At 45.6% G+C, this 18,654-nt stretch overlaps 1 protein-coding gene across 1 annotated transcript; it reads left to right on the top strand.

Annotated features, from left to right (window-relative positions):
• Positions 1-4,821: 4,821 nt before the first annotated feature.
• LOC146342976 (vomeronasal type-2 receptor 26-like) lies at positions 4,822-18,654 on the top strand. The gene is made up of 5 exons (XM_084808112.1): positions 4,822-5,010; positions 5,365-5,592; positions 8,257-8,383; positions 9,969-10,865; positions 18,464-18,654. The coding sequence occupies exons 1-5, from the start codon at positions 4,822-4,824 to the stop codon at positions 18,652-18,654; spliced, it is 1,632 nt and encodes a 543-aa protein (XP_084664238.1).

Raw genomic sequence — 18,654 nt, 5'->3', positions numbered from 1 at the left:
AACAGGTTGGCTACCCACAAACACAGACTGAAGGGGGGTGTCAAATCTAATGCAAGATTTAACTGAACTAACTGTATTTATTGAAACATTCAAAGTGTTACATCTTTTGTCTTTACCAAACTTCCTTAAATACAATATTCTTGGTGTAAAGTCGGGGGCAGAATACCTGGAGAGGTGCTGTTTCAGTTATTGCTCTCCAGTGGGTTGAATCCAGGTTTACTCATAATTAAAGTAGACCCATTGACATCAGTGTCACTTAGGTTACTCACAACTAAAATGGTCCAATGATTTAAATAGGTCAGTTCTTAGTATGAGCAAATCTGGATACAACCAGATATGCTTGTTATCAAAAGAGACACTCAAGAACCAAATGCTGAAGAACTAATTACCTCTCCTTGGAATTATGCAAATCAGTATCATTATCCCACATGGACAGAGCTCCAAAGGCAGCAAAAAGAAGTAAACAACAAGCGGTTGTGGTTTTATTCATAACCCCCTGGATGTGGTTATGAATAAAACCCCATATCAAGGAGTTCTGAGAGTAGGGGAACTGGTAGGCAGGGACCTGTCCCTTTCATTTCTCTCACACACTCACGCACACACCCTCATTTCCACTTAAAACTCAGACTCGAAATAAAGACATCCTCAGCTATTATTCAAGTCATGCATTTGTATCCCTGCTCATGCTGAAAATATAGCAAGTACATTTGTCTTGAGATGCAAATTGGCGGAGTCGGGCACTATCTGATGGAGCCAGTTTACGTCTGGGAGTTCCTGTGGATGAACACATGAGACCTTGTGTAGAGAGAAGCATGATGTTGTTTCCACCGGTATTCCAACTTCTGCTACCTTCCATGGTGTGCAGAACAGATACCACAAAATGTCCCACAAATGCTCCCTTCACTATTCCACATGAGTGGTACCAACCAGGCAGCTTTCTAATTGGTGGGGTGGGTTCTCAGATCATTTACGGTTTTGATGAAGTAGTTTTTGTGGCGCATCCTTCTCAGAAGCTGTTTGATATTCCAGTGTAAGCATCTCTTCCATGCTGCATCTTCTGACTTTAGCCAAATCACAAATCATTGTTTGTAGGAGTGACAAGATGTTCAAAGAAAACAGGTGTAGGCATGGCTTACCTCCATCCCTTTCTCAGTTCTATGCATGCTACTAAACCTGCCATAAGAATGACTTTTTTCCTTCTATACTGAAAGAACTTTCCAGGTTGGATTGTGGGGAAATTGCAATTTGAAATTTTCCAGACTGAACAAAATTTCATAACACCAGATGCATGCAACTTCTGTGTAGTACATCCATTCGAGTGGATATGAGGAATGTTCAGGTGATTCAAAAGAAAAGGTTCTACACTGTCAGGAAGAACCAACATCTTGGAAACAAAAAAGAAAAGAGAAGACAATTTGTTTGTGCTTTTGATGGTCTGATTAGTGAGAAAGGTGGACAAGGTGATTCATAGCACAAGGCGTCACCAGCATGCCGATGACAACCAGCTCTATTTCTCTGTGACATCTGGATTGGGAGAGGCTGTGCATGTTCTGTACCTGTGCCTGGAGGCAATGATGGCCTGGATGAGGGCCAATAAACTGAGGCTGAATCTTGATAAGACAGAGACTGGTGCCTGGTGCAGAAGATGCTAATATTGCAGAATGCAGCAGCTGGGGCGCTGACTGGGACACCTGGCTATGCCCACATGACAACTGTGTTGAAAGAACTGCACTGGCTGCCTATTACCTGTTGAGCCACCTCAAAGCTTATCTTATTACCATAAAAAGCTCTAAAGAAATTGGGACCAGCATACCTGGCTGTCCGTCTTCTTTTTCTGCCCATCAATAGACACAGGATTGTTTTGTATGCATTTTTCGATTGAACAATTACAATGCAAAATTCAGGGAAGGGCAAATTTGAGAGGATAACTGACTTATGGTTTTGTATTGGTTTGAAACTATGGAATTAGGCAGGTTTGCATTACAACGTGAGCCAAATGAATGTATGCCTAATACTTATGTGCAAGAGTGGGAACTCAAAGGGCACTTAGCTTAATACATAAGGCAGTCTTTCTCCCTCTTCCCGCCTCAGTCCTTCACTGTGTCAGTGTGTGTGTGTGTGCTAAGCAAAGGTAAGCACTATACAGAGCCCAAGTGAAGTATTTGGATGTACCTTAAATTTTATTTCAGAGAAAAGGGAACTGTTTATCAGCATGGAAAAAACAGTAACAAATAAAAGTAGACTTTTGCAGTCTGAGTCAGGTAGAGACTGAAATAACTGATATTGTTATGTAATAAATGTACCCTATGTAAACCTTACTGTCGATATAGTAAACTACCTCTGTTTGCAGTGTGGTAACAAAATTCTACCAGCACATCCTCGCCTTGGTATTTGCTGTGAATGAGATTAATGCAAATTCCCAGATCTTGCTGAATGTCACTTTGGGGTTCCACATCTGTGACAGCTACTATGATGTAAGGATGACCTATCGCACTACTCTGGACCTGCTTTTCAAATCAGGTAGATTTGTCCCCAACTACAAATGTGATGCCAATAAAAAACTCATCGTTGTCATTGGTGGACTTATCTCTGATACGTCTTCTCATATGGCGGATATTTTAGGTATCTACAAAATTCCACAGGTAAGGGGAGTAATAACCTTGTGCTCTTCTTTTGCCTTTCTGTGAGTGATTTCATGATTAACAAGGAGGGAAGGGTATGTCTGGAGGAAGAAACCAACAGATCCTAGAACATGCATTCTATTTGGATAGCTTGAGGAGATTCCACTGGACATGTGCGCTCCTGCAGTGGTATCATTTGGGTGTGGTTCCTTTGTATGTCAGGGGACTCATACCATTCAGTTCTCTTCATTTTACTGTTGATGGAATTAGGGACGTGCACTGGATTCAGCTGAATACCAAAGCCAGCACAGAATTAGAATGATTAGGAAAGTGTCTGGAGATGATGGAATTAAAGCAGGGCTTCTCCACAGCAGACTGAACCAAATCCATTTCAGAAATGCAGAGAGCCTCAGAGAATCTGGCAGTGTGTTTGCAGAATGGATCATCTCTTTTCAGCTCTTCCTATATGTTTGACCAATGTGTGAGAAACGTTGTGGTCTAGTGGTTAGAGTGTTGAACTGGGATTGCTAGACCCAAATTCGAGTGCCCACGAAGCCATGAAGTGGACAACCATATCAGGCAATTTGGGTTCCTTGGATAATGGGGGAGGGGGGAGGATGAGTTATAAATGCCATGAATTAAGAAATAACCCACTTGACATTGCTTAGAGTTACACATCAATACTGGGTGCGACTGTACATTCCCAGTTGAACTGGAACCAACACATCATGGATTTTGGAAAATTTTATACTAAGGATGCAGTACATATATGGACATATACGTCAGCGTCCACACTCAGATGCTGATGCCTATCCAATGCAGGGCAGCTGGAGCGCAGAGGGAATCCTCTCCTCCATGCTCTGGCCACCCTGCATTTTCTGCTAGATGTGTGAATTTGAGCCTCTAGCAGGGCACATTGTAGCAGGAGGGTAGGGAGACTGCATGGTGCTTAAGAAGGCACATGAAGAGGATTCTGTGGTATGCTCCCCTGCCTGCCCGAGGGACTGACCTCTTTCCACCCTCTCCTTGCTCCATTTGCGAGCACCAGGATGCAGCCAAAGTGGGAATAACTGCACAGCTACGAGGAGGCAGGGGAGCACGTCTTCTGGGAACCAAGCTCAGAGCCCTGGCTCAGAACGTGCTTCCCAGAAACTGAGAAATCCAATTGCCCTCTAGACACTCTCTAGTCATCATATTTCTTTTCACCCCAGGGACTACATTTACAAAGCTCTTTTTTTGCTGATTATAGATAAATACCAACTCCTGCATACAACATTTATAATTGGGTTGCATGCAAAATTGTCCAAAGTAAAGTCCCAAATTGTGGCTATGAGCTTTCCATATGTGCCACATTTGTAGCTGGGGACAAAAGTCCTCCACTGCCAAATTTCAAAACAACGGATTGATAAACTTTTTTAAAGCCTAAGCCATAGCAACTATTTCCCCCTGCCCCAAGATATGGTTATCATGGCAAACTGTGAACACCAATTCTAATCCATTTCTAAAATGTTTGTTTTCCATTTAGCTCACATATGGCTCAATCACTCCAGAGGAGAGAGACATGAAAAAGATGAATTCCTTCTACCACATGGCCCCAAATGAAGCCATTCAGTACTCTGGGATTATCCACTTACTTCGGTATTTTGAATGGACATGGGTTGGGATCCTTGCTATTGATAACAACAGTGGAGAGCATTTCTTGCAGGTTCTGGAGCCATTGCTTACCCAGAATGGAATCTGTTCAGCCTTCACACAAACAATCCCACAAATAGTCCATCTGGATCAGTGGACTGAAACCTTTGATACACTATCAAAAATTTCCCTGACATTCACATATACTAAAGTCAATACATTTATCATCTATGGAGAACCATTGACAATTTCATGGCTGAGAACTCTTATGTTGTTTAATGATCCTGAGAATAAGGAGAAGTCATTATTTAGAAAGATGTGGATTACGACAACCCAAATGGGTTTCACATTATTGGGCACTCAGAGTACTTGGGATCTTGAGATATTCCAAGGTGCCATTTCTTTTGCAATTCACTCAGTTGACCTTCTAGCTTTCAGACACTTCCTCCAAATGATAAGGCCTAATTGGACGCAGGGGGATGGCTTTCTCAGGGTCTTCTGGGAGCAAGCATTCGACTGTTCATTTCCTGATCCAGGAGGGCTGGAAAATGTTGATGGGATGTGTACTATGGAGGAGATGCTGGAGAGCCTTCCTGCACCTCAGTTTGAGATGCTCATGGCTGGCCACAGCTACAACATCTATAATGCTGTGTATGTTGTGGCTTATGCTTTGCATGCCATGTTCTCCTCTAGATCCAACCACAGAGCAATGGTGGGGAGTAAAATAATTGATGCTCAAGATATGGACCCTTGGCAGGTAATGTCTCAACACGGAAAACTTTCTCCCTCCCTCCCTCCCTCCCTCCCTCCCTCCCTCCCTCCCTCCCTCCAGTTAACAGATTATTTCACAGTGAGACTACACCCAACTTTTTCCTGCACAAATAACTGGTGCAGTAAAGTAATATTTCTTAGTTATGGACATTGTTCTGTTGGTTGACATTTCTTTCTATAACTGGAACCTGAAAATAATTCCAAATTCCATGTTCATACTGTCCCTTTGTTTGATGGAGCTACATAAATACTTCCAGTAAGGCAAGATGAAACCTCTCATATATAGTCATCCCCCATTCTTTGGCTCTCATCAAGCTGCATTTGCTTCTTTTTCTGTTAGCTTCACCCCTTTCTTCAAGGTATTTCCTTTAACAACTCTGCTGGAGAGACTGTGTCCTTCAATGAGAGAAGGGAAATGGAAGGTGGATTTGACATCACCAATCTGGTCACATTTCAAAACAAATCCTTCAAGAAAGTGAAAGTTGGCAGGGTGGATCCCAACGCTCCTGAAGGAAAGGAACTCGTCCTTAATGAAGAGATGATTGTGTGGCACAGCGGTTTTAACCAGGTGCATGTTTTGGGCAATTCTTGGAAGGTTTTCCCCTTTCGAAATGGGTTATTTGAATGTGTAACCTTTCTTTTGCTGACTACCATGGCTCCATGATGACTTACCAGATTCCAAAATAAAGTCTGTGTTACGTAAGATCAGTGCGGCTGCTAGGTTTTTGGAGGCCTTGGGAAGGTGCCTAAAGGGTGCCACTACAACACCCCATCTGCTTTGCTGCCTGCTTTCTTGCTCCCCCCAGCATTCTGCTTCCTCCCCCATCCCCCATCACCTATCAGGCACCAGGCAGGGAGCAAAGAGGTACCTTTTCCTTTTGTCTGAAAGAAAGCCTTTCACCCAGGTTGTTTGGTGCTCCCAGAAGTGAAGCCCCTCGTATATCCAGAGATCCTTGGGTTAATTGAGACAATGGGCATCAGTCCATTTCACAGGATATGTTGTTGTGTTTCCATATTTAAACTAAATGTCACCTCTGTGTAGAATCAAAATAAAAACAGAAAATGGGTTGCAGCAACTGCCCTTTCGACTGCGGGACCTGGGCTAGTGCCCTTCGATCCGGCCCCTGTGCTGCCAGCACTTGGCACTATCGAAAGCGAGATGCAATGCTGAGGTCAGCTAATCCAGATGGAGGCTTATTCTGGACTCTGGGCTCACACTTCTCTTGAGGAGCCACGTATGCAATCTGAGGCCGGATCGACACTGGTGCTTTTTATCGGTGGTGAAGTGCATTGGTAATGGTTGGGGCACATCCCACATTCCACTTTTCTAGTGTTATGACCCTTTTTATTCTGTATTATTCAAAATACAGCCACAGATGCCATTCATTCATTCATTCATTCATTCAATTTTTTAATCGCCCATCTGGCTGGTCACCCAGCCACTCTGGGCGATGTACAACAAGAACAATTTAAAACATCACATCTCTAAAAATACCCTAACCCACCCCAAATGCCTGCCTGAACAACCATGTTTTTAATGTGTGGCGGAAGCTCATTAAAGAGGGGGCATGGCGGAGGTCCCTAGGGAGGGATTTCCACAGACTGTGTGCTACGAGATATAAAGGCACAGGTGGGATATGGTGTCACCATGATGGGATTGTATCGATGGGCCACGAGGTGTAGATCTGGCTTGGGGACACTCCCCCAATCAGCACAGTGCATCAGGTGCCAGGAGTGCTTTTTACCAGCTCGGGATGTTGTGGTATCTTTGGCCCCAACCAGAGAAACCCGACCTAGCCACAGTGACATGTATCTCAGTAACATCCATGCTAGATTACTGAAATGCGCTCGATTTGGGGCCCTGCAGAAGATGTTCAGATATTGCAATTGATATAGAATGTGGCAGCCAGAACGTTGTGGGGCAATCGCAACTGGTACTTAAGTGTGAGCTAGAATGCTTGTAGGAGCTTGGCATTCAGATCACAACACTCCACTTTTGTATCATTCATTTACATTGGCCTGAAAAACACAGAATTAAAACACAAATGAACTCCAGAAGACACATAAATTCCAGTCTGCATTTGGTGCTTTAAAAATTCTTGCTGCAGTGTCAGTAACAGCGGCAGCAGCTGTCTGTGTGTGTGTGTATCTGAAATTCTATACTGATGTTTTTAAAAGAAAAATTGCAAGGAACCTAGTGAGGACAATGTGCTCTGCAACACGGAATAAAATACATACCTACATAATACCTACATACATCCCCAAAATCTCCAGTCCCATTTTGAAAACAATATTACGTTTTCTGTACAGGAGAAACACAGTCTCTCCCTCTCTGTCTGTCTGTCTCCCTCTCTCTCTCTCTCTCTCTCTCTCTCTCTCTCTCTCTCAGTATGTGTGTGTGTGTGTGTGTGTGTGTGTATATATATATATATATATATACATGTATGTATGTATGTATGCATGCATGCATGCATGCATGCATATGCTTTGCTGGACTCTATTCTCCTATTCTGTTATTTAATGTTTCTGGATAGGTGGTTCCCCTTTGTAGCAACAAAATCCCTGTTTCAAGTATAACCTGGTGGGAACTGAACTAGTTTTGACTGACCAAGACAGAGATTATTCTGTGGATAGCTCAATGAAAAGAGCAACCCAGTGTGGCCCCTGTAAAAAAGACCAACTCCATCCATGCTGGGAATAATTAGGATAGGAATTGTGGATATAAGTGTCAATATCGTACTGCCATTATATAAATCTATAGTGTGACCACACTTAGAATCCTGTGTACACTTCTGGTCACCACAACTAAAAAAGGATATTGTAGAGATTGGGAAAAGTGCAGAAAAGAGCAATGAAAATGATCAAGGGGCTGCGACATCTCCCCTAGGTCTGATAGAGCATGGCTCTTCTTATAGTCTTATGTTCAAGAACATTCTTCCCCCCCTTCCCTAATTAATTAATCCCTGCTGTTCAGCTCTGGCCTAAGCACAATGATGAAGCATTTAGGGGAAAAGATATAACCCAGTAAACCAGCACTAGATGAAAGGATCTATGCAGAAGATATCCACAGCCACCTCTAGTCCTATTTTGAAAACAATGCACAATTTCTGTGCAAGTGAAAGGAAATACGTATATGTGAGGGGTGTGTGTGTATGTGTGTGTGTGTGTGTGTGTGTGTGTTATTTGCCTAACCCTATTCTCCTTTCATAACTTATTTCACCTTTCTGGATAGGTGGTTCCCCGTTCTGTGTGTAATACACACTGCCACCCTGGTAACCAGAAGAAGATGAAGGAAGGAGAGAAGTTTTGCTGCTATGACTGTCTTCCATGCCCCAAAGGAAAAATTTCCAATGAGACGGGTAACTTTTGTATTATTCCATTTTTTCAGGCATACTTTTGTGAGATGACTATTTAGAACTAGTAAATTGCCATGTTTTGCATATAACCTGGCTAGATAGCTTGTGCATTACTGTATGAAAACAAATGGGGAAAATGAAAGAATGAGCCTCATTCATTCATAGAATCATAGAATCATAGAATAGTAGGGTTGGAAGGGGCCTACAAGGCCATCGAGTCCAACCCCCTGCTCAATGCAGGAATCCAAGTCAGAGCATCCCTGACAAATGGCTGTCCAGCCTCGTCTTGAAGGCCTCCAGTGTGGGAGAGCCCACCACCTCCCCAGGTAATTGGTTCCATTGTCGTATTGCTCTTACAGTCAGGAAGTTTTTCCTGATGTTCAGCCGGAATCTGGCTTCCTGTCACTTGAGCCCATGATTCCATGTCCTGCACTCTGGGATGATCAAGAAGAGATCCTGGCCTTCTTCTCTGTGACAACCTTTCAAGTACTTGAAGAGTGCTATCATATCTCCCCTCAGTCTTCTCTTCTCAAGGCTAAACATGCCCAGTTCTTTCAGTCTCTCTTCATAGGGCTTTGTTTCCAGTCCCCTGATCATCTTTGTTGCCCTCCTCCGAACCCTCTCCAGTTTGTCTACATCCTTCTTCAAGTGTGGTGCTCAGAAATGGACACAGTACTCCAGATGAGGCCTAACCAGTGCTGAGTAGAGGGGAACTAGTACTTCCCGGGATTTGGAAGCGATGCTTCTATGAATGCAGCCCAAAAGAGCATTTCCCTTTTTTGCAGCCACATCACATTGTTGGCTCATATTCAGCTTGTGATCGACAACAATTCCAAGATCCTTCTCACTTGTAGTGTGGTTGAGCCACATATCCCCCATCTTGTAACTGTGGATTTGGTTTCTTTTTCCTAGGTGCAGAACTTGGCATTTGTCCCTATTAAATGTCATTCTGTTGTTTTCTGCCCAGCGCTCCAGTCTATCCAGATCACTTTGAATTTTGTTTCTGTCTTCCAAAGTATTAGCTATCCCTCCCAATTTTGTGTCATTTGTGTATAGTTAGTTATAAGACTTCTTGCCATCTGTCCATAATAACAGGCATACATATACATGCAGATGACCTGTCACCTGTTTTTCAGGGCTTGAAACTGGAGTTATGGTGCATGATCGGGGGAGGAGGTTTGTCAGTACACCTAGATTGGGGAGAAATTAGTAATAGAACACCAACCAAGGCTTCAATCCAAATACAGTTGATATCACTGGAAAATATAGAATGATTTATGTATGACTTTGATTTTAGAAAAACGGGAGTATCAGTCAGAGAAACTGCTCATATGGTTAACACTGTTGAGACAGGAGAGGATGCAAATGGAAGGAGAGGTAACACAGAAGGAACTTAATACTGAGGAGGAGATAAGGAACTCAAACTTCTCATCTGGGGGGAGAGGATAAGACGGAAAGTTAAAATTACTTGCTGGGAGTCTATTAAGATGGCTACAGGTCTGCAACTCCCCTATGGAAGTCAACATGAGAATGGCCAGTAGGTTACAGTTGAATTGGCACTGACATGTGATCTCTTTCTATTTTATAGATATGGATGACTGTTTCAAATGCCCAGAATATCAATTCCCAAGCAAGAACAGAGATAGATGCATCCACAAAATTGTTACATTTCTCTCTTATGAAGAACCTTTAGGGATAAGTTTAGCATTTGTTGCTGTTTCATTGTCCATGATTACAGCTTTGGTGTTAGGAACATTTATTAAGCACAAAGATACCCCCATAGTCAAAGCCAACAACCAGGACATCACCTACATTCTCCTCATCTCCCTCCTGCTCTGCTTCCTCTCTGCTTTGCTGTTCCTTGGGCAACGGGGCACAGTGATTTGCCTTCTTCAGCAACCAACTTTTGGTATCATCTTCTCAGTGGCTGTTTCTTGTGTGTTGGCAAAAACCAGTATGGTCTCTCTAGCATTCCTAGCCACAAAGCCAGTGTCTAGAATGAAGAAATGGGTGGGTAAAAGACTGACATATTCCATTCTCAGTTTGTGTTCCCTTAGTCAAGTAGGTATTTGCATTGTATGGCTGTCAACCTATCCTCCATTCCCTGATTTTGACCTACACTCAGAAACAGAAGAAATCATTTCCCAATGTAACGAAGGGTCTGTTGCCATGTTTTACTGTGTCCTGAGCTACATGGGCCTCTTAGCATTCACCAGCTTCATGGTGGCATTCCTAGCCCGCAAATTACCTGATAGTTTTAATGAAGCCAAGTTTATTACATTTAGTATGTTGGTGTTTTGTACTGTGTGGGTCTCCTTTGTTCCAGCCTACCTCAGTTCAAGAGGAAAAGAGATGGTGGCTGTGGAGATCTTTTGCATCCTGTCATCGAGTGCTGGGTTACTGGGTTGTATCTTTTCCCCTAAATGCTTCATCATTGTGCTGAGGCCAGAGCTGAACAGCAGGGATCAAATAATTAGGAACAAAAGTCAGTCTGTGTTTGCATAAGAATATAAGAACAGAAGAAGAGCCATACTGCAACAGACCAAAGATCCATCTAGTCCAGCATTCTGTTCACACAGTGGCCAAGGAGCTGATGACCAGCAAGCAGGACACAAGTGCAAAGCACTCTCCCACCCATGTTTCCCAGCAACTGCTGTACTTAGGTATACTGCTGCTGATACTGGGGGTAACACATAGCCATGAGGATTAGTCACCATGGATAGGCTTCTCCTCTAGGGATTTGTCTAACCCCCTTTTAAAACCATCCCAATTGGTGGTGAATCCCATAGTTTAACTATGTGCTGTACAAAGAAGCTTTTCCTTTTACCTGTCCAGAATCTGCCACCAACCAGCATCATGACATGACCCCGGGTTCCAAAGTTATAAGAGAGGGAGAAGAAGTCTCCCTATCCACATTTTCCACACTATGCATAATTGTGTAAACATCTATTATGACTCCCCTTTCCCTCTTTTTTCCATGATAACAATCCCAGCTGTTGTAATCTTCCCTCACAGAGGAGATGTCCCAGCCCCTTGATCATTTCAGCTGCCCCTTTCTGCACTTTTCCTCGCTCTGTAGTATCCTTTTTGAGGGATCGTGATCAGAACTGTACACAGCATTACAAGTGTGGTCACACCATAGATTTGTATATGGTCAGTATGATATTGGCAGTTTTATTCTATACTCCTTTTCTACTTGTGCCAGCATGACGTTTGCCTTTTTTACAGCAGCCCCACACGCGGTTGACATTTCCATCAAGATGTCCTCCACAACCCCAAGATGTCTTTTTTGGATGGTCACTGCTAGCTCAGATGCCATCAGGTCATACTTGCAGTTGGGATCCCCCCACCCCAGTGCATCACTTTTTACTTGCTAACATTGAATACATTTGCCATTTGGATGCCCGTTCTTGCAGTTGGGAGAGATCATTTTGGAGGTCCACACAATCCCTTTTTTTTTAACTAGGGATGTCAGAGAATTCCGCCACCGATCTCAGGGAGGCCAAATGCCAGTGCATTCGGCCCTCCGAAATCGGTGGCGGAACAGTCTGCCCCCCCTCCCCCCCGGGACGGGACTTACCTTGGGCGGATCTTCCTGGCTGCAGCGGCTCCGGTGGAGGTTCGGCGGCGGTTCGGCGGCGGTTCGGCGGCCGCGGCGGGTCTTCCGACCGGCTGCCGCTGCCGCCATTTCCAGTTAAACAACAACAACAACAACAACAACAAACATGATAGGCTATGTAAAGATTTACGTAGCCTATCACAGCTAGATTTTTAAAAAACAGAGTGATAGGCTACGTAAATGTTTATGTAGCCTATCACGGCTGAATTAAAAGAAAAAAAAAAGCACGTACGGAAATGGCGGCGCCCATGGGCACTGCCATTTGCGTTCCTTATTTTCACACGTCTTAGTCTACGTAAACATTTACGTAGACTAAGACGGCGAAAATAAGGAGAACGCAAATAGTGTAGCATCTATGCTATTTGCGTTCCCCTAATTTTCGCCGTCTTAGTCTACATAAATGTTTACGTAGACTAAGACATGCCAAAATAAGGAACACAAATGGCAGTGCCCATGGGCGCCGCCATTTGTGTATGTGCATTTTTTTTCTTTTAAATCAGCCGTGATAGGCTACATAAACATTTACGTAGCCTATCACGGCTGACTGCAGGGACGCAAACGGCGGCGGCTATGGCCGGCGCCATTTGCGTCCCTGCTAGCCAGTGGCTGGATGTCTGGCTGCTGGCGGAGCTGGCCAGCGGCTCCACTGAATCCCTATGGAGCGGAGCCGGCCGGCCAGAATTTTGGGGGGGGGGACGGAGCGCCTCCCCCCCACCATGAATGTCACCCTTTGAAAAGGCAAGTGACTTTTGTACATCCCTAGTTTTAACCACCAATAATAATTTGGCGTCATCAGCCAACTTGGCCACTTCATTGCTCACTGATTTATTGTAATCAATTAGTTACACAGACCAACTTCTAAGACCCCCTGGTAAAACATAATGGCTATACCCCACCATACATCAGAGATTGACACATTTTTCTATTGGCTTCTTGCTTAGTTTAGGGAAGACCTTTTAAGGCTAGTTTTCACTCAGTACCAAGTTAGAATCCAAAGTACCACAAGATTGTTGAGATCATTGGATTTCATGATATTGATTCCAAGACAGGCTCAGAGGTTCACATTAAGTCCAACCAGGTTGGCTAACCACAGAACCAGATTGGGGGGGGGGGTCAACTCAAATCTAGTGAAAGATTTAACTTAACTAACTGTATTTATTGAAACATTCCAAGTTTTACATCTTTTATCTTTACAAAAGGTCCTTAAATACAATGTTCTTGGTGTAAACTCCAGGGCAGAGTCCCTGGGGATGTGCTTTGTTGGTTATTGCTATCCAGTGTGTTGAATCCAGGTTTACTCATACTTAAAGTAGACCCAATGACATCAATGCCACTTAGATTACTCACAACTAACATGGTCCAATGATAGAAATAGATCAGTTTTAAGCATGAGCAAACCTGGATACAACCAGATATGCCTGTTATCAAAAGAGACACTCAAGAACCAAATGCTGAAGAACTAATTATCTCCCCTTGGAATTATTCAAATCACTATAATTACCTCATATGGACAGAGCTCCAAAGGCAGCAGAAAGCAATAAACAAGCAAGTGGTTATGGTTTAATTCATAATCCCCTCAACGTGGTTATGAATAAAACCCCATATCAAGGAGTTCTGAGAGTAAGGGCAAGTGGTAGGCAGGGACCTGTCCCTTTCATTTCTGACACGCACACGCACACACACACACACACACACACACTTTTTTTCCTTCCAACTCCTGCTACCTTCCATGGTGCGCAAAGTAGGGATGTCAGAGAATTCCGCCACGGACTGAAATGGGAGCGAATTCCCTTCAGTCTGTGCTACGGAATCCTCTGTGGAACGGCACCTCGAGGTCCTGCGGAGCCAGCAGTCATGCGGCTTTTTTTTTTGTCATCCGTAGGGATGGCGGATAATTTCTCCATGAATCTCAGGGAGGCCAAATGCCAAAGCATTCGGCCCCCCGAAATTGGCCGTGAAATTCTCCTCCCCCCCCCGCCGCCCCCGGGATGGGACTTACCTCCCTCGAATGTCCCTCTCGGCGGTGGGTCCCGGCGGCATTTCGGCGGCGTTTTGGTGGGGGCGGGGGCGGCAGCCGGTCTTCCGACTGGCTGCTGCCACTGCCATTACAAAGTGAATGTAAAAAACAGACACACACACACACGTGATAGGCTACGTAACGATTTACGTAGCCTATCACGGCTAGATTTCCAAAGTCAGCTGTGACAGGCTACGTAAATCGTTACGTAGCCTATCATGGGTGACTTTGAAAAAAAACAAAGCGCGTACGCAAATGGCGGCGCCCATGGGCGCCGCCATTTGCATTCCTTATTTGCCTGGGTAGTCTAAGTAAAGATTTATGTAGACTACGGTGAAAATAAGGGCAACGCTATTTATCAATGCCATGAATTAAGAAATAACCCACTTGACATTGCTTAGAGTTACACATCACTACTGCCTGTGACTGTACATTCCCAGTTGAACTGGAACCAACACATTATGGATTTTGGAATTATTTTATACTAAGGATGCAGTCCCATGGATATATACGTCAGCCTCCACACTCAGATGTTGATGCCTATCCAAAGCAAGGCAGCTGGACCACAGAGTAGGGATGTACGAAAGTCACTTACCTTTTACGAAAGTCACTTACCTTTTACGAAAGTTGATTCGAGGTGGGGGGGAGGCGCTGCGTCCCTCCCCCCGAAATTCTGGCCAGGGGGGAGGCGCCCCGTCCCTCCCGCCGGGAATTCTGCTGGCCGAGTCTGCAAATGTCCCGTTTGCGTCCCTGCAGACAGCCGTGATAGGCTACAAAAATGTTAACGTAGCCTATCACGGCTGAGTTTAAAAAAAAAAACCGCGCGTACGCAAATGGCGGCGGCAGCGCCCATGGGCATCGCCATTTGCGTTCCTTATTTTGGCACGTATAGTCTATGTAAACATTTACGTAGACTACGGTGAAAATAAGGGGAACACTATTTGTTTAACTCAGCTATTTGCGTTCCCCTTATTTTTGCTGTAGTCTACATAAATGTTTACGTAGACTAAATGTGCCAAAATAAGGAATGCAAATGGCGGCGCCCATGGGTGCCACCATTTGTGTATGCGCGTTTTTTGTTTTTTTTAACTCAGCCATGATAGGGTACGTAAAGATTTATGTAGCCTATCATGGTATTTTTTAAAAATATAGCCGTGATAGGCTACGTAAATCTTTACGTAGCCTATCACTTTTTTTAAAAAAAAAAATTGGAAATGGCAGCGGCAGCAGCCGGTTGGAAGACCGGCTGCTGCAGCCGCCACTGCCGAACCACCGCCGAACCTCCACCGGAGCCGCCGCCGCCAGGGAGTTTCACCCAAGGTAAGTCCCATCCCGGTGGGAGGGCAGGGGGGGCAGACTGTTTCGCCACCGATTTTGGGGGGCCAAATGCGCTGGCATTCGGCCTCCCTGAGATTCGTAGTGAAATTCTCTGACATCCCTAGCACAGAGGGAATCCTCTCCTCCAATTTCTGGCCAGCCTGCATTTTCAGCTAGATGTGTGAATTTGGGTGTCTAGCAGGGCACGTTGTAGCAGAAGGGTAGGGAGTAGGGATAGTGGAGAATTTCTTCATGAATCTCAGGAGCGCATTCGCCCCCCCAAAATTGGTGGTGAAATTCTCCGCCCCCCCACCCCCCCCGGGATGGGAATTACCTCCTTCGAATGACCCTCTCGGTGGCGGGTCCCGGCGGCTTTTCGGCGGCGTTTCGGCGGTGGCGGTGTCAGTGGCCGGTCTTCCAACTGGCTGCCGCCGCTGCCGCCATTACAAAGTAAATGTAAAAAAACAACACACAGATGTGATAGGCTACGTAACGATTTACGTAGCCTATCATGGCTAGATTTCTAAAGTCCGCCATGATAGGCTATGTAAATTGTTATGTAGCCTATCACGGGTGACTTTGAAAAAAAAAAAAAAGCGCTTACGCGATTTGCATTCCTTATTTGGGCCCGGGTATTCTACATAAAGATTTACGTAGACTACGGCGAAAATAAGGGCAACGCAAATACCCGGGCCCAAATAAGGAACGCAAATGGCGGCGCCCATAAGCATACGCGCTTTTTTTTTTTCAAAGTCACCCGTGATAGGCTACATAACGATTTACGTAGCCTATCATGGCTGACTTTGGAAATCTAGCCGTGATAGTCTACGCAAATAGTTACGTAGCCTGTCATGTGTGTGTGTGTTTTTTTACATTTACTTTTTTATTTCGTGGCCGGGGAGACGGGGCGCTCCTCCCCGGCCTGAATTTGGCCGGGCAGGGCGGGGCGCCTCCCCCCCTGGCCTGAACTTCAGGGGGAGAACCGAAGCGCCTCCCCCCCACTGCGAAGCAAGCTGCGGGACCAGGTAAGGGACTTTTGTCCATCCTTAGTAGGGAGTTTGCATGGTTCATCAGAAGGTATATAAAGGGGATTCTGTGGTATGCTCCCCTGCCTGCCCAAGGGACTGACCTCTTTCCACCATCCCCCTGCTCCCTTTGTGAGCACAGAGATGCAGCCATAGTGGGAAATAGCCGTACAGTTATGAGGAGGTGGGGGAGCACGTCTTCTGGGATCCAAGCTCAGAGCCCTGGCTCAGAACGTGCTTCCCAGAAACTGAGAAATCCCATTGCCCTCTAGACACTCCCTAGTCGTCATATTTCTTTTCACCCCAGGGACTACATTTATAGAGCTATTTTTTGCTGATTATACATAAATACCAACTCCTACATACAACATTTATATATGGGGATGCATACAAAATAGTCCAAAGTAAAGTCCCACTGCCAAATTTCAAAACAATGGCTTGATACACTTCTTTAAAGCCTAAGCCACAGCACCTGTTTCCCCCTGCCCCAAGATATGGTTAGCATGGCAAACTGTGAACACCGATTCTAATCCATTTATAAAATGTTTGTTTTCCATTTAGCTCACATATGGCTCAATCACTCCAGAGGAGAGAGACATGAAACAGATGAATTCCTTCTACCACGTGGCCCCAAATGAAGCCATTCAGTACACTGGGACTATCCGGTTACTTAGTTCGGTGTTTTGAATGGACATGGGTTGGGATTAGGGATGTACGAAAGTCACTTACCTTTTCGCAGCTTCGCTTCACGGTGTGGGGGGGAGGCGCTTCGCTTCTCCCCCCGAAATTCAGGCCGGGGGGGGCGACCCGCCTCACCTGCCCAAAATTCAGGCCAGGGAGACGCGCCCCGTCTCCCCGGCCGCGAAAGAAAAAGTGGGAAAAAAACCAACAACCCCGTGAAATGCTACGTAATGATTAACTTAGCCTATCACGGATAGATTTCCAAAGTCAGCCGTGATAGGCTACGTAAATCGTTACGTAGCCTATCACGGGTGACTTTGGGAAAAAAAAAAGTGTGTACGCAAATGGCGGCGCCCTATGGGCGTCACCATTTCCATTCCTTTTTTGTAGGGGCTAGATCTGCAAAGTCAGCTGTGATAGGCTACGTCAATCGTCACATAGCCTATCACGGGTGACTTTAAAAAAAAAGCGCGTACGCGAATGGCGGCCCCCATAGGGAGCCGCCATTCATGTTCCTTATTTAGTCGCTGTAGTCTACGTAAATGTTTACGTAGACTACGGCAAAAATAAGGGCAACGCAAATAGCGTTGCCCTTATTTTCGCCGTAGTCTACGTAAAAATTTACGTAGACTACAGCGACCAAATAAGGAACGGGAATGGCGGCTCCCTATGGAGGCCGCCATTATCCGTACACACTTTTTTTTTTTTTTAAGTCAGCCGTGATAGGCTACGTGACGATTGACGTAGCCTATCATGGCTGACTTTGCAAATCTAGCCGTGATAGGCTACGTGAATCGTCACGTAGCCTATCAGGGGGCGTTTTTTTTTTTTTTACTTTACTTTTTTTTTTGCAATGGCGGCGGCGGCAGTCGGTCGGGAGACCGGCCGTAGCCCCCGCCCCCGCTGAACCGCCGCCGAGACCTGCCGCCGAGAGGGACATTCGGCTACGGTAAGTCCCATCCCGGGGGGGGCGGGGGGCCGGCGGAGAATTTCCCCACCAATTTCGGGGGGCCAAATGCGTTGGCACTCAGCCCTCCAAAGTTTCGGGGAGAAATTCTCCCCCATCCCGAGTTGGGATCCTTGCGATTGATAATAACAGTGGAGAGCATTTCTTGCAGGCTCTGGAGCCACTGCTTACCCAGAATGGACTCTGTTCAGCCTTCACACAAACAATCCCGCAACTTGTGCGTCTTGATCAGTGGACTGACATCTTTGATACACTATCAAAAATCTCCCTGACGTTCACATATACTAACGTCAAATGCCCTAACCCCGACGCCAGCTTGTCTGGCAGAAGGTGGGGGGCCGGTGCGGGCGGGTGGGGCAAGGATGGGTGGCTATGTTCCATTGGGTATCCCCCAGTGGCACCACCGAGCATGGGAGGGGCCGGCAGAGCCCTCTTAAGCTTGGCGCTCTCCTAACAGAAGCTCTCTTGCTCTCGCGTCTCCCTGAGCGGGAGAGAACCAACCTTCCACCATCAGCGACTCCTCCTCCGCTGTGCCTCGCCTCACAGCTTCAGCCACCCACGCTTGCCGCGCCTTTTGCAGCGCAAGCGCCCCGTGCCTGCCTCACGCCGCCGCTGGCTCTTGCGCGGAGGCAGAGGCGGCAGCGGTGA

This window comes from Heloderma suspectum, chromosome 6 (assembly GCF_057233095.1).
Source record: "Heloderma suspectum isolate Gila_16-S chromosome 6, 16-S_ref, whole genome shotgun sequence".
In the NCBI taxonomy this organism is placed as follows: domain Eukaryota; kingdom Metazoa; phylum Chordata; class Lepidosauria; order Squamata; family Helodermatidae; genus Heloderma; species Heloderma suspectum.
Note: the sequence above shows the minus strand (reverse complement) of the source record. Positions and strands in the feature narration are given on the sequence as shown.